Consider the following 15,733-nt stretch of genomic DNA (forward strand, 5'->3'; position numbering starts at 1 on the left):
GAATGGAGAAAAAAAAGTTTACAGTGGTTTTCAAATAAATATAGGATAATACTGTATATTAAACTGCATATTACACAAGACCGAACCACTCACCTAAAGGTGCCTCCTTCTTGCAAGGCATCGATGTTTGAGGCCTCCTTGAAGACCCAGTTGCTCTTGATGGATGAGAAAGTGTTGCCGTCATGAGTCACCAACAATGAGTGAAGATGCCGCTTCACCACTTGTAGGAATTCACCTGACAAATTCAGATAGAATAATTAGCATTAACAAAAGCAAATAACAAAAAAAGCAACAACAAGTACTGAAAAAAGTTTTGTTAGTACCTGTTATTTCGTCATTGTCACTCAGAAGTGCCAGAAGGATCTCTACTCTCCGAGTACTGCGGAGGCCACTTTCCACCTGGTCCCTCAGCATGGCTACTGCACTCTGCACACAGCTCCTCAGCAATGCTGTAGTGTCCACAACACTTTCCCAGGTCTGCAGAAGAAGAACACACTAGTTAAAATCTAGTGTTAAGATTAATCCCCAATAAAAAAAACATGTCATTCATGTAAGAAAACAATGTGATGACCATGCCGGGATTTATAGACTTACATTTTCCTCCTGCACAGTTTCCTCCTGTTCACTCTCAGAGTACATGTCATCAGTCTCCATGGCTTTAACAAAAATGTTGTAATTTAATACACAATGCTGTAAAGTGAACAATATATATGGAGACAACAACATAATTTTATATAAATGATTTATCATTAACTAACCTTCAGCCTGAGGTGCCTTTGTTTCAAACATTTGACTGATTGTCATGTTTTGCAAAGTTTTGATGTCGGAAACAATGTCTTTAGAGCGTCTGAGGTCATCAATATGAACTGATCTCCAGGGGCCTGTGAATATTAACATGGCTCAGCTTATTGTCCACTCTTTACACTACATAATAAAAAATATAGTCCATGTTGCATAAGCCTTACCGCCATGAAAGCCAATGTAAGAAGTCCCTCCTTCCATTCTTGGCAGTCTGGTGATGAAGTACACAAATACCTTTCTACTTGTGTTCTCCTGGGTTATCTTATTGATCTCATTAATCGATGAATACCTGGAAATGAACGGCAAAAGTTAATATGGCCAAACCACATGGTAGCTAAAAGCCCACAAAAAAAAGTGTTGGACCTACTTTGCAGATGCAATGAGGTTGGCGCTGAGACTGGCTTCATCAAAATCACTCTGGACGATGAGGACCCTGTTGCTGCTGCTTTTATTCTCAGCTGTGAGGAAGTTCCTACAAGACGAGAAGGACTTGGTTTGTACACTGTAACACATCTCAAGATCATAGTCAGTTATTCTCATGCAATATTTGCTTCCAAACATATTCTAAAAATGTAAATGTCAAAATGTGCCAATAGGTTAAAACAATCACAATAATCTTTAAATTCAGTAACAAAGGGATATGTCTCATTAGTTAGTAATATGTTTACATTACTAGATATTACAACTAGTCTATCACTGTTCTTACTAGGACATGTGTTTCACAGCTTCTATTGTACTTTATTGTGTGAATGTAAAAAAAAAAAAAAAAAAAGAGTAAAATTATGGATCGATAAACAAACCTTATCTTCTTCAAGAAGGAGTGCTCTGTGTCAAACTGCTGGAGTGAGAGAAGCTCAACACTGTGCAACATCCTCTCCAATGGTTCGAGGTCAAAAGCAGTCAAAAGTCTGGAGAATGTTGTCACCTGAAGTGTAAAATTACAATTAGACCGTATGTTTTTGTGTTTTTGTGTATATAAAATTGTCAAATTTAGTTACCTCTGTGAAGAAGGAGCAAGAATGGGCCTCCTGTCTTATGTGAGCAAGTATGTAGTCAGCCAAACAGCTGTTACTCTGCTCTTCAAAGTACATCCTGGCCAGATATTCACTTTCCACTTTTGGAAGGGCTGTACTGTCCAACCTTACCACAGAGTCTGGTGTAGCACATTTCAGCAGTATGAGTTTAGCCTCGTCGAGCATTCTCCTCTCAGAATCTGAGATTTCTAAACTGTCCTTCTGGTTCTCTATTACTTGGAGAACTACAGAAGCACATGTGTCTGAGTGGTACCCAATGAATACGTCTGGGGGTTTGTATTTGTATGTCTGAGCTGCCGCTGCATGTTGGCTGCTGAGAGTTACAAAAAGCTGGACCCACTTCTCCAGTTCCTCCACCATCCTCTTCTGCTCGGTTTTCAGAACAGTCTGGATGTCCAGGTAGTGCTTCTCCAGCCTGTTAATGAGAGGTATTGGGAACTGTTTGTAGACCACTTCTCTTTCCTCAATGACGATTAGCCGGAAGTCTTTGTGAACCCTGCATTTTACACGATGGGTTCCCAGTCCAAGGTCCACATATTTCTGCCCTCCCAAGCAAACATAGTATTGGTTGAGGGCATCGTAGAGACTTTCATAGAGGTTCTGCAAGTTTAAGAGCACAACCGTTTGTCCTGTTTCCATGCATATCTTTACTCTGTTGATGTTGCGACAGATCTGGGTATACTCTTGGTCTTTTGGAAAGCTGGAACCAAAGATAATTTCTGGTTGACCACTTTCTGAAAAGAAGGACTGCTGCAGGATCTGCAGGGCTGCATAGTTTTTAGTTAGCACCAGGAGGTATCGACATTCTTCTTCCTGTCCAACTGCTTCAATGTTTTCTCTCACAAACTCAATGGTACTGATGTTCTCTAGGTTTGGTGCAATCCCCAGTCTCATAGTGAAGACAGTAACTGGATCTACATTATCCTTGCCACTGAAATTTCTCAGCACTGCTTTGACGGTTTCCTCTGGTGTGGGCTTTTGCTTAGAAGCCTTGGCGACCGCAAAGATCATCTTTATCAAGCTGTAGTAGTCACGTAAGCCAAAAAATCCTTTGCCTTGTTTGCGGCAGATGTTCAAGTAGGCTCTTGCAAAAGGTTGGAAGAAATCCCTGACCTTCTCCAGAACCACTACATCAGAGGAGCAGATTCCTTTAGCACTTTCAATAAGTTCCCTCTCGTCAGGGTCCCCACGGGATACAAAAATGCCTCGGTTCATCTTTGCAGGGTCCAGCGCCCAGTTGGAGATTCCAATAAATCCAACCTTTTTGTGTGGTAGTGGCTCATCATCAATGCATCCCTCCTCCAGCAATGGATGAAGAGTTTTCAGCGGCATCTTTGGAGAGTCCTCTGCAAGCCCGATCTCATCGAGAACCACAACTGAGATATACTCATCCAGGTTTTTACCTTCCTGAAAACGTCCACATTGCTTAAATGTATTAATGATGCCTTCTGGTGTTGAGTGAGGGCTACACTGGAAGGACACCAAGTGGATCTGTTTGAGCTTTTTGTACAGGTCAGAATGAGCAGCTTGACCCTGCATTGCATCTGCCACCAAAGTTTTAGACAGAGATTTTGAACTTCCAGGTTTGCCCACGAGGAAGAGAGGGATTCTCAGTTCAATGCAGAGAACCATCATGAAGACGTTCTCTTTCAGGGCACTATTTCTTGCAATTGTATCCCCCATTGGCACACCACTCAAAAGTAAATCCTGCATGAGTGAGATTTCCTGCATCACCTTTGATGGACTGTATAATGCTGGAAGACTTTTGCTGATTTTCTGCCTGTATTTATCCTTATTTTCTAAACAGGCATGGTAACACACTCCAATGGCCATGACTAGAGACCAGAGAACAGGGTCTCGGCTCTCGGGCCATTTTGGACGCATTTCATCCTTCTCAACATTTCTATCATTCTCAAACTTTTTAAGTTCCGCAAAAAACATTTCATGGTTGTCATAGAACCAAACAAAAGCTTGCATGCAACGTTCAACATCTCTCAGGCTGACGAAGCTGCATTCATCATTTCTCGCACGCATGTACTTCTGTGAAGATGAAAGTACATCAGTGATCCACTTGATATGACATTCATCAATGGCTTTTTTTTCAGCAACTCTTTGTACAATCTGCTGGATGTATATTTTCTCTGTGTGATCATTTAACTGCCCGAAGTCCCATACCAGGGGAATCATGCTTGGTGGCAGTGCTTGAACTCTATACACCAACTGGCGGAGAGGAATAGATCCAAGTTTTTCGTCCGTCTCTTCTGCTCGAACTCGGTACCCAAGGCCTGCAGATTCCAACCTTTGAATCATCTCATCTGTGTGTTTTCGGTAAGGATTGCATGCAGCAATAATCTGTAACCCAGTGTTGGCTGTCAAACTTTCCCCCTTTACAGTCTTATCACAGAGGACCTCCTTAATACTGCTGATGGCCTCTGTAGTGTTGGCCTCATCAAAAAACAGAACGGAGTCGAACCCATAGTCGAGTTTGTTGATCGAAGCAATGTCTTCTGCTTCTCTCACTTTGGTGTAGATCATCTCTGAAGTTGTCCCTCCATGCACCTTGACAAGTTTCATGTTCTCAGTGGCCACTCCACTCCTCCGGAGTTCACAAAGGAATTTGATGAGCCTTGTTTTACCACACCCTGTTTCTCCCATGATAATGACAGGGATGCCGCATCTGAACCGCATGTGGATTGCGAGCATCTTCAATATGTTGTCAGTTGTAAGCTCATAAGTTTCATCTGGATCAAGAGGCCACTGGATACCAAGAACACTACAGATTCGCTCTATTTTCTCTGCTCTTGGAAGGCGATCAAAGTCAATGTTGAAGGGGACTCTTTGCAGCTTTAGACCTTCATACAATGCCCTTGTCATGACATTTCTTTTAATCACCCTGTTAGAGGTTGGGTCAATGGCATCAACAAAGTTCTGCTCATTGAGCTGAAGATGGAAACCAATAAAGGTCATGGACACATGGTCATCATTAAAGAATATGTATGGATGTGGTTCTGTTTCCCATCTTTTCCTGATAAGAAAAGGAGCCAGGTCTTCATCTCTGACACTACCCAGATCGATTTCCAGCCTGCCAGGACTCTGGTCAGAAATGCTGAGTGATGGAGAGGCAAAATCCTTTGCCATCAGAATCATGAAATCTACCACAAAGGTTTTGAATCCAGTTAGTGTGTCCCCAGTGAAAGTGACATCACAAAAAACAGACGTCTCACAGTCTTTCAGCTGAAGGTTGAGAAACCATGCAAAATTTCTTAGTTCAGCCCAGGATGGATCCATTATGCCGCAAAACATGAGAAGCATCTGAAGACATTCAACATGTGTCCCCTCAACACCGTTATAAGCGAATACATCTAGATTAATGTGGTTATGAAACCGTGTGAGATACTGGTATGGTCTCTGAAAAGCCTCGCTCCTGAATTCTTCATCATCCATCAGTGGGTCATCATTGCTCACAATGGTGGGATCTTCTTGCTTCCTCATCTCTAGCATTAGTACCTCTTTGGGTGGCCGGCAGAAAATATTTGGGAACATATCAATGAATGAGCTTTTGATTTTTTGAGTCTATACGAGAAGAAAAGAAAAACACAACTCAAGGTAAAGAACAGTTCTAAATCAGATAACAAATCATGAATGTTTGTGTTCATAAAAACTCTAACCTGAAGTGAAACATTTCTGCCCGACTTCACAGTGGACTCCAAAATCTCTACAAGATACAGTTGCTTGTTATTGCACTTCCACATCTTTCCCTCTGAGTCCAGCAAGTATCGCAAAATCAACAGTTTGAAGAGGAACTCATGCAGGCCTTTCTGGACCTTTTCCAAAACAAACACAGTCATTTCACATTTTATGTAAGCTGCAAAGAGAAGTCATATTGAAAAGGTTACACTACGTTAAACAATCCAGTGATTGACGATTACCGATGATGTGACGTCAAAATGGAACACAGTGAGTTCTTTCCTTCTAGGGGCGTCCAACAGTGATTGAAGGATGACATTCTCATCAACATTTGGCTCAATCAGGCGAATGCATTTCATCACTGATGATTTTTTGGTTGATCTCTTCAGTTTTTCATACAGCCTTCTGATGTAAAGCGATTTTCCTGCAATTTCAAAAGATCATATGGCACGTTTGAATTTTCATAAACAACTTTTTAACCATTAGTAACAGTAAATAACACCTATACATACCAACACCAGCTCTTGTGGCTGAAATGACACCAACGCAGAGTCTGTCCTTAAACGCAGCTGCGGCGCTGCACTCATCTGCTGGGACGGCATAGTGTTTTTGCAGGTAACTCTGGATTCTTGCCAAAGGTTCCTGTGGAACCATGTGCAATCTGTACTGGCTGAAGGCTGATGGAAGGTAGGTATGTTCTCTTTCTGAGCTGCAAATGATAACAAGTCTATAATCCTTTCTACTCTGCATTTTCATTCGCTGAAAAAAGTTCTCAGCTTTAGAGCTCACATCATAAGGGAGGAGATCTCCATACAGTAAACAGTATATCTTCTGTCCTCTGTAGCCTGTGCTGAGACAGCGTCTGAGAAATAGCTCCACCTGTTCGTATGGTGTCGTGGAGTTGCATAAAAGGACTTCATCATACGTGGGAAGTGTCTCATTTTCACTGCTCATGTAAATGGAAATGCAAGATGACAACACCTCATCATGTGGGCAAACAATGAGGTTTGGGTTTCCAACAGCCAGACCTCTGGGAACATGTCTATTTATGAAATTCCCTGTGTCATCGTCAGAAATGTCTTCTTCGTGACTCTCGTTGTGTTTGTTGGCCAGGATATCCAAAAGTCTTCCAAGATTTTTTATATCAAGAATGTGGGGGAGAAAATTTCTCATGTCTTTCATATAAGTATTCCATATGTGATCAAATTTTGGTAAACCCTCTGCCTGTTCTATGAGACTTGCCAGAGGACCCATTTGGCTGGTGAAGTCTGGGTCTTCCCCCTCACTGCTTTGCACCACAACAAAGGTCTGAAACTCAATGTCCTCATTTTGCTCTTCTGGTTTTTTGAGGATTTCATACTGAAGTTCATGCCAAACTTCCCTCAAATCTGAGTATGTGCAGTTTGGCTTGATGAAAGAGAGCATCATGAGAACCTGATCTTCTACATTGGTAACATTTTGCAAAGTCAGCTTGTTGCATAGGTAGACAATCTGTTCAGCTGTGTAGTAGTTAAGATAGTAATACTGGGATCTCTGTTTGTCTACAAAATCCATCCAGAAGTCAAGACATTTCTCCATTTTCTTGCAAAGTTCAGGAAGCTTCTCTTCTATGCTGCCCTCCACAATGACACTGATAACACTGTCCAAGTTGAAATCCATCATAATGCTGGGTGCCTGACTTTTGGAACAACAGTTGATTTGCACTTCCCAGTGCCTAAACAGTGGATTCCCAGCAGTGTAAAGAGCAATGAATGCCTCAGTTAGTCTTTGAACGCTGGCAAAAACCTGAAAAACAGAAACAAGTCAGCTGTAAATAAATAAGTTCAAAAAGCATACAAAGTTACACCAATTTCATTGTGGAATCAGTTTCTCTGTCAAGCATGAGTCTATGATCATATAGCTGCACATTTATGTAGTAAATAGCTCTTCTCATTCTTTTTATAAATTTTGAATGCAATGCACTAAAGGTTTGAAATGGTAGTATATCCCAAAATTGACCTATACATCACCACATTTTTATCAAGTAAATCTGAAGAGAGTTATCTGGATTTTTTGGACATGTCTTCACATGTACTGTAAATTGTAGGACCTAATTTTAATAGGTCTAGATCATCTAGATATTAGCTTTTGACATTATGGATTATTGAGCATTATTGATTATATAGATAATTTTATCAATTTAAAATAATATTTACAAAATATATTATTTGAATTATCCGAGTTCTTGTGTTACATCCTGTGAGGCTGTGGGAGTGTGTGGGCGTGGTGTTGTCCTCTCCCTCTCCTCCTCCTTCTTTATTGCCCCTCCCCTGTTTTCTTTCTGCCCCTGCCTTCTCCTTTAGGACATGATTTCCGCTGTGCTGGTCAGTGTGTGAGTCTGGTCTAGGTGTGGAAAAGGCCTGCTGTGTGTGTGACCAGCCCCACCGTGCGTGGTTTTGCTTAAGTGACGGCGGCCTCCATTTCTTGGTTTGGCCTGCCTGGTTATTGCTAATAGCAGCATTGCTGTCTTTTTCTGTTGAGTCCTTGTTGTTATCTTAGTTTAAGTGACCACCATCTCTTTGCGTTGGCCTGTCTAAGTCATCATTAAAGCAGTGTTGCTGTCTCTTTCTGTTGTTACTGATTATTGGGTTAATTAATTATAATAAAGATTTATTTTGTGTTAAACCCCTATCCCTGGTGTCCTTTTCATTTCAACCCGGATCCAACTGTTACTGTCCCCCACCCTCTTCGCCTAGCTTTCATGTGGGTAACATCTTGGAACCTCAAGATACCAAAAAGGAAAATATTGCAACGTACCTCTGCAAAATAATCAACTTCACATTGCCCTTGATCCCCTTTCCCAGACATGAGCATGAGTTTATTCTGCAGCTCCCTCAAGTCCTCAAGGGAATAGCAGCGCATCTGCTGACCGTCATCATGCTCCTCTGGAATCTGCAGCTTCAGGGCAGTGTCAAGACTCAACTAGATCAGGGGGGAAAAAAGAAATTCTCATGCATATTTTTGGAGACTCTTTGTCTAACATGTGTGTTGTACTGATCTAGGGATGCAATCAACTTTCATTGCATTATTTACCTTTTTTACATTTTGTGCATTGATCAAGTAGATACCCTTGTTATTGATGGTTGATGCTAAAGAGAGGGATGACAGTTCCACTGATCCATGACTGTCCTTCACAGTCTTCAACCAGTCCAAATGACGTGCACTGTCCCGCTGTAAGAAAAGATACTCTTCATAATTGTGCTGTGTTTCAGTTTCCCTTTAATAAGGTTAGCCTTTACCTCAATAACCCTGCTGTAAGACACTAACATTCATATGAAAGCCTTCATGGCCATCCTGATCATATTTTTGCTTTAAGTGTTTGGAGGGATCTTACCAATTTTTTGGGTAGGTTGCTGTCATTCTCCAAAGCCCTCCAGAGCTTCTTGAGCACTTCTCTGAAGGCTTTAAAACCAGAGTCTGGTTTGAGCTCATAAAGCAATGAAGAGTAGCCAAGAACTGCATCATGGAAGCACGCAACACGATCCACGTCCATATCATTCTCTCCCGCAGAGATAGAAGCCAGGTCAACAAACACTTTTAACTCATTGATATCTGCAAAATACATTTAAATAAGCAGAAATAGGGTGGTGGTTAGTGGTTGGTGACATTGATTTATATCAGGACTGTTCTGAATTTGAAGCTGCTGGTAGGCTGGGGCCTTTCTATGTTGAGTTTGCATGTTCTCCCAGCGATTGTGTGAATATTCTCTGGGTCTTCCAGCCTCCTGCCACACGCCATGAACATGCATGGTAGGTTAACTGGTGATCTTAAACTGGTATGGATGTAAATGTGAGCATATAGGGTTGTCTAACCTGCATACCTGCTTCCTGCAACACAATCCTGGTAACCCTGGTGTTGTGCAGCCAATTTTTTCTTTGGTGACTTTAGAGAACCAGTCTAATTTCGAGAGGTTTCTAACTGTACGTAGCATTATACCATATTACAAAGTGTAAGATGGAGTCATTGCCATAAGAAAATGAAGCATATGTGCAGTCCATCAATTTATTTCTTGCAGTAGACACTCCCATAGTTGCTGATGTCAGTAGTTACAAAGGAAATTAAAAAAAAAATGTTCAGCACACTACTACAGCCATGCTGCAATATCCATTGGAGCATGGCTGTAGTAGTGTGCAATGGATAGACATTAACAAGAAAATGCATAACTACACTTACCTTCAAGGGCATCCTTCACCCATTTCACAAAGTGTCCCCTTAGTTCCAGTTCGTGCAGACACAGCCTGCGGGGCTCGGTTATGTCCACTAGAACAGTCTTTGCCTGCATCAACTCATTGTCAATCCGGCTGAGTGGCTCTTTCTGAAAGTCTATATTGTTCTGAGCGGTGGGGAGACAGGAAAACTAGAGTTACATTCTAACCATGGAAATATGATCAGAGACACTCTTCACAGGGAGCCTTAAATTAAAACGTGCTAAACTGTTTAAAATGAAGTAAAGCAAAGAACTGTGCTGTTATGTTCCATCTATTATGTATATCCATCATTAAATACAATAACTCAAAGCTTGCGTGGAGTGCAAAATAGCTTTTTAGATTGATAATTTTTTATACACAAAGCTACTTACAACTTCTGTGAGTGTCTCCAGAACTCTGAAGTCACCTTGAAGACCAAGTGTCTCTTTGACTTTCATGATTACTTGAGCTGAAGTCACAGCGAGATGAAGTTCGTGGTACTGCTCGATCTGTTGAACCCTGATGTTGATCCATTGTTTGTCCCTTGATTTATTCATTCTGCACATGATGTCTAAGTCTTTTGCAAGATCTTCATACTTGCCCTTGAAAGCTTTAAAAAACTGGTTAACCTCTTCAAGCCTTATAGTGCCATCCTTCAGGCGAGTGTAGATATCTTTATAATGGTTGTAGCAATCTATGTAAATGCCATCATGTATCATTTGTAGTGTTGCCCTAATGTCCGCTACCTGATGCTCATCAGGATTGTCTTCCATTTCTTCATTGGCCAGGAACTTGGCTTGTTTGTCCCAACACATTTTGAAGACAATACTGTCCCTGAATGTGTATAAATTTTTTGCCATGTTTCTGATTTCTTCGTCCAGATTGAAGATGGTGACAATGCCAGTTATTTCGGAGGGCATCTGGCCAAATTGATGAACCTCCATGAAATGGTCCAAAGGTGTGGTCATAATGTTGACTTGTTGGTTTCCTTCCAGTTCATCAACATCAACTATTATGGAAATTAATATGGATGTTAATAATTAAGACTGATAGTTAAGACTGATGGCACAAACTCAGTCAACATACCTGTCATGTGTTCCTCAAGTTGATGGCTCTTAGTTAAGAGAACATCTACAAGCTCCTTTTCATAATATACAGCTTTTACTTCATCTTCTCTGCACTTCAACAGCCTCTTCATTTTGTCATGATCCTTGTATTGCCCATTCTCAGCGAGGCAGTCTGTTAGTATCAAGTCAAAAACACAAACAACTCAATTTTATAATTACTATTAGGTCAGAGTACACTATTAAAATCTAAATACAAATCAAGACATCTTTGCTGAAAAATGTACAATTCTTACCGATCTTCAGCAGTTCTAAGAAGGCATCTCGCCTTTCCAAAATGATCTTCAGCAGGCTGATCTTAATGTTTCCCTCAACTAGTTGATTTTTCATGGCTGTAAATGAGGATATCCCTACTGCAATTCTGTCCTTTGCATCGTGAGAGAGCTCCTCAATCAGCTTTTCATCTGCTCCTGCAGTGACAAAACATTCACCTGATAATTCTATCTTGAACCACAGCAGCGATTTTAACTTTTGGCACCAACTCGTAAACAGATGCCTGGTTACCTACTGTGGGGTGCTTTCTGTTTTTTAATATCATTCTGATTATAATTATTATTATTATTATTATTACAAAAGTGGCATTTATCTGTTTCTGTTTGGTCTGTGCAATGTTTAACGCTTCAGTGTTATTCTTAGACAATACCGTGGAGCTGAAAAATGTCTTTGGCAGCAGTCCAGGAGAGTAGGTGCCGAAGGACAACTTCTTCATCTTGGTGGTATCTTCCTTGACTATCCCTTGGCCAGGATTTTTGGATAATGGCAGAGATGAGTTTCCCAAATTTTGAGTTGAACTTAAACCTCCCAAACAGTTTGCCCTCATTCTTGGTCTGCATATAACACAGAATCAAAAATTGAATTCTGTCTTGATTCAGATTTGAATCAATTTTTATTGTGACATAAAGAAATTGTGTTTTTTGTCATCTCATATTTAACTCATGGGATTGATATTGTGTTTAAATATAGTCAATAGTGAAAATCACCAATACATCTAAGTTTTAAAAGAATATTAGAAGACTTCATACCTGGCACAAATATGTAACAGCCTCAAGAGCACACCTTTCAATACTAGCTGCAACATGTGGATGGGAATCACTTAGGTTCTCTATGTTGATGCAGTAGTATTCAACTTGATCCAGGGCAGATTCCTAAAAGCACATTTTCACCTAAATCTGTTGAATCTTAAAGAAACAAATGCCTAACTGCCCAATCTCCAAAATGTATCTCACCTACCTGTTTATATTTGCCCTCAAAATCCATGGTGAGTGTTTGCCTCCACTCTTTTGTGCATTCTTCATCTTTGAAGTGGATGCAGATTACATTATTCCACATCTGTAAAACACAACCATATTTTATGCATTCTCTACAATGATGAGGTTAGAGTATGTTTCTTTATATTTTGGGGGTTCTTTTTAGACATTAAACGAAACTGCTCACTTCAATCTCCTCTGTTGCCTTAACTTGGCGTAAGTATAACACGCCCCTGGTGAGCAAAGCCTGTTTAAAGGACCGACTGATCCATCCTCTCATTATGGTCATCGCCTGTGTGGTTGCCATGCCTTTCACATACTGTTGCTTTTCATCTCCTTCTTGGGTCTCCTGAATGTGAATCATTAGATTATGAAGGTTTACTGTCTGCCAAACTAAAACCATGATTTATAAGATGTGTGCACGTTGAATACCTGTTGCTTGTTACATTGAACAAAGTTTGTCACTGACGCAACCAGATTCATGCATGCCACAGGAATATCAGGATAGTTCTGGGTAACTAAAGCTGGTTTGACTCCTCTGCAGATCTTCTCTAACAGTTTCACTGCTGTTGCCAGGCACTCTCTCCTGTAAGACTCTGTAAAGTAACTATGATAAACAAAAACACGAAGATCAGAACACCAGTACTTCCATAGATTTCCCTCTACATGGACACACTTAGTTACAGAACACACAACACCTGATATAAACAGCATTCAGAGGAACATTCACATTGTCAATGTCATAACTTCAAAACCAGACACCCCTCTTAAGCCTACACTAAATTACAAGCTTTTCAATACAGAAAAACATGTAAATTCATTTAAGAGGCAGACATTTTTTACACTTCCAGCAAGTGTCTACAGACATCATGTCCATGCTTTTTAATTATAAACTGTAAATTACCTGTATTTTTCCTCAACGAGAAGCCCCAGGATATGTGAGATTGTGTCCGATACTCCCTAAAAACAGAAAACCATCCATGCTAATCATTTTATTAACCTGGGTGCTAAAAAATGCTCAATTGTCATGGACAGTTGTCACCTGGGCACATTCCACTGAAAGAAAAAGCTGTGAGGTCCAAAATCTACAGTGATTATCCTACATCCCTGTTTCTTTAACTCCACTTACCTGCATGGTACTGAAGGTGATTTCCTGAGGAGCCTTATTGAAGAAGACATGAAGTACGTCCAGAAGCTCAGCCTTAAGTTCAGTACTACACTCTATCAGTTCATCAAGTGACATCAGGTACAAGCAGGATCGAATTAAGAGCGCGTCCACCTCCATTAAGTGGCTGTAATTTTTCATCAGTTTTACTAGCGCCCTGAAACATAAGCAAACAAAGATTACCCAGTAAGAGAACCATTAATTCCAGATAAATGTAAATCTTCTGGAAGATGTGCAACAGTATGTCGGCAAAGGAACAGGGAATCACACCTCTTTTCTTGACTGTTCATGTATGCCGAGGTGTTTAAATCAAGGCCTCCCAAACCTGCCCAAGCTGGGCCATACTTCAAGTTTCCAGATGTTGGTGCTTCAAAAGGCTTTGAAGTGCCTTTAAGGAGGTGGAGAAGTGGCAGTACCATAATCCATCGAGTCATCCCAAATCTTTTTATAGTGTTTATCAGAAGAACCAATGTTTCTGGCAAACTATGAGAAGATTATTTGAACACATGAACAGAAAATTAAAGTAAATGGGGGCAGTAAAGTTAATACTTTTAAATTAGCAGATTATGAAGGTATGATACCAAGATTATTAAAAAAGATTAGGTAAGTACCTGAGAATAGACACATCTTGAGAAAATTCTGCCCAGTACTGAAGGAAGTTATCCTTCTCTAGTTTGGGTAAACACAGTGCAGTACAAAGCTGATTGAGCTCAGAATTCTCGAGTCTGATTCGATACTGTCTCCATACATAAACCATGACCGCCGCAGCTCTTAAGGGATCCTGAATGTAACGGCTCTTACGATCTCCATCCTTCAGCAGTTGAGGAATTACATCTGCCAGCATAAATTCTTTAAGCAACCTCTTCACCTAAGAATGTATAACAGCCAAAAGAAGGGTAAGTTTCAGTGACCATACCATACATGTGTATTTTTAGACCTTGTACACAGAGATTTTGAACTTACATCATCTTCCCCATATTGTAGGGAGTACCACTTCTTTTCTTTTTCTTCATACACAAAAGGTTCCCCATAAACCTGCATGAACTGATTGAGCTGGATCATAAAACTTCGTAAATTGGTCTCAGTCCAGCTCCTCAGGAGGTCAAATATGGTTTCCAACATTATGTTTCCTGCAATTTCTCTGCCTTGAATCAGGTTCTTTCTTTGATCAGGCCATAATACTTCCTTAATACGTTTGAGCATGCTTTTCGAAGGCTCGGCGCAAATGATGTCATCATATTGATGCCAGTCCCCTTAAGAAAAAACAAAACAAAAAAAAGATAAAAACACACATTTAACTGTAAGGCAAATACAACAAAATACAGTGAAGCCATTAGCCAATAAAAACAAAGCTGGCTACATGAAAGTTATATTTACCATCATCATTGATAAGGTTGGGTTTCACAAACAAACATCTGTTGGTAGTGTGTGTAGAATCCATTTTGTATATGTATTCATACTCATATGTCTCTTTTTTATTCCTGTAGACAACATATTTGTATGGTATTGACGCAGACACAGCTTTTTTGCTAGCTGGCAGGCTGCCTTCGACCAGAAACCCATGCTCTCCAAGATCCCTACATGAAAAAGAAATGTGTGGTACATTTTGTCAAGTCAGTCATAAAGGATATAATAAGCGTTTAGGATAATAGATGCTTCACATTTAGAATTTCAAAATAAAATAAATGGTATAAATGGTAAATATACTCTTATGAGCCACAACAATAGAACCACTGATAGGTGACGTGAATATTATTTCTTCCCAAACATACATATTACTGGGTGACATGTATTAGACAGGAAGTCAACAATTCCTGAGGCTGATGTTTTGAAAACAGAGGAAAAAACAGACTAACAAGAAATGATTGGTTCACAGCAAAACATTCAGCGTAGAGTGCTGCTGGTATGCAGTGGCTACTGCCTAACAGAACGGCCAAGGAAATGAAAGTGGTGAACCAACAACAGGGTAATGAGTATCCAAGGCTCATTCTTGATATACATAGGCTGAAGCATGTGGTCCAATTCCAGCAAAAAATTACTAGAAATAAAAATTGTTAAAAAAAAAAAACCTTCATGTTTGCTATGACAGCAAAGCATGAAAACATAGAGCATCATGGTTCACTGTGATTCACTAGGGCATTGTTTCTGAAGGTTCCTGGTACCTTTACATGTTTACAGAGTTTGTAAAACAATCTTTTAAGAACTAGTTATGTATGTTTTTATTGTTTTTTCTTAAGTGGACCAGTCACAGTCCATGATGCCCACCCTTGCTTTGGCAAAAGCACTTACAGTGGGCACTTGAACAAGAAAAATGGACACGGCAGTAACAGTAGTCCACTGAAATCTGATTAATCAGATTTTGTTTTGCATCACATGGTTGGCACAGTGTGTGTTTATAAATTATATGAGAAGGAGAGGAGGGCATGCTATGGGACAAGGACAGGGGTCT

At 40.3% G+C, this 15,733-nt stretch overlaps 1 protein-coding gene across 1 annotated transcript in view; it reads right to left on the reverse strand.

The window, feature by feature from the left end:
* The window catches only part of LOC146671683 (E3 ubiquitin-protein ligase rnf213-alpha-like), a 35,570-nt gene that overhangs the window by 13,355 nt on the left and 6,482 nt on the right, over positions 1–15,733 (reverse strand). The window contains exons 7-35 of the mRNA XM_085404031.1: positions 14,662–14,861; positions 14,248–14,537; positions 13,896–14,152; positions 13,555–13,767; positions 13,249–13,441; positions 13,024–13,079; positions 12,552–12,726; positions 12,307–12,468; positions 12,103–12,201; positions 11,895–12,017; positions 11,516–11,699; positions 11,109–11,282; positions 10,835–10,987; positions 10,141–10,757; positions 9,735–9,894; positions 8,896–9,113; positions 8,595–8,732; positions 8,319–8,483; positions 6,035–7,307; positions 5,765–5,946; positions 5,504–5,659; positions 1,800–5,408; positions 1,602–1,726; positions 1,169–1,273; positions 966–1,090; positions 759–881; positions 595–656; positions 324–477; positions 94–235 (exon numbers count right to left, since the gene is read on the reverse strand). Of these exons, the coding sequence (XP_085260157.1) occupies positions 94–235; positions 324–477; positions 595–656; positions 759–881; positions 966–1,090; positions 1,169–1,273; positions 1,602–1,726; positions 1,800–5,408; positions 5,504–5,659; positions 5,765–5,946; positions 6,035–7,307; positions 8,319–8,483; positions 8,595–8,732; positions 8,896–9,113; positions 9,735–9,894; positions 10,141–10,757; positions 10,835–10,987; positions 11,109–11,282; positions 11,516–11,699; positions 11,895–12,017; positions 12,103–12,201; positions 12,307–12,468; positions 12,552–12,726; positions 13,024–13,079; positions 13,249–13,441; positions 13,555–13,767; positions 13,896–14,152; positions 14,248–14,537; positions 14,662–14,861 (9,633 nt within the window). The remainder of the gene's footprint in view (positions 1–93; positions 236–323; positions 478–594; positions 657–758; positions 882–965; positions 1,091–1,168; positions 1,274–1,601; positions 1,727–1,799; positions 5,409–5,503; positions 5,660–5,764; positions 5,947–6,034; positions 7,308–8,318; positions 8,484–8,594; positions 8,733–8,895; positions 9,114–9,734; positions 9,895–10,140; positions 10,758–10,834; positions 10,988–11,108; positions 11,283–11,515; positions 11,700–11,894; positions 12,018–12,102; positions 12,202–12,306; positions 12,469–12,551; positions 12,727–13,023; positions 13,080–13,248; positions 13,442–13,554; positions 13,768–13,895; positions 14,153–14,247; positions 14,538–14,661; positions 14,862–15,733) is intronic.

This window comes from Rhamphochromis longiceps, linkage group LG4 (genome assembly GCF_057381845.1).
Source record: "Rhamphochromis longiceps isolate RC_006_pf linkage group LG4, R_longiceps_female_GT1.1, whole genome shotgun sequence".
NCBI classification, from domain to species: Eukaryota; Metazoa; Chordata; class Actinopteri; order Cichliformes; family Cichlidae; genus Rhamphochromis; species Rhamphochromis longiceps.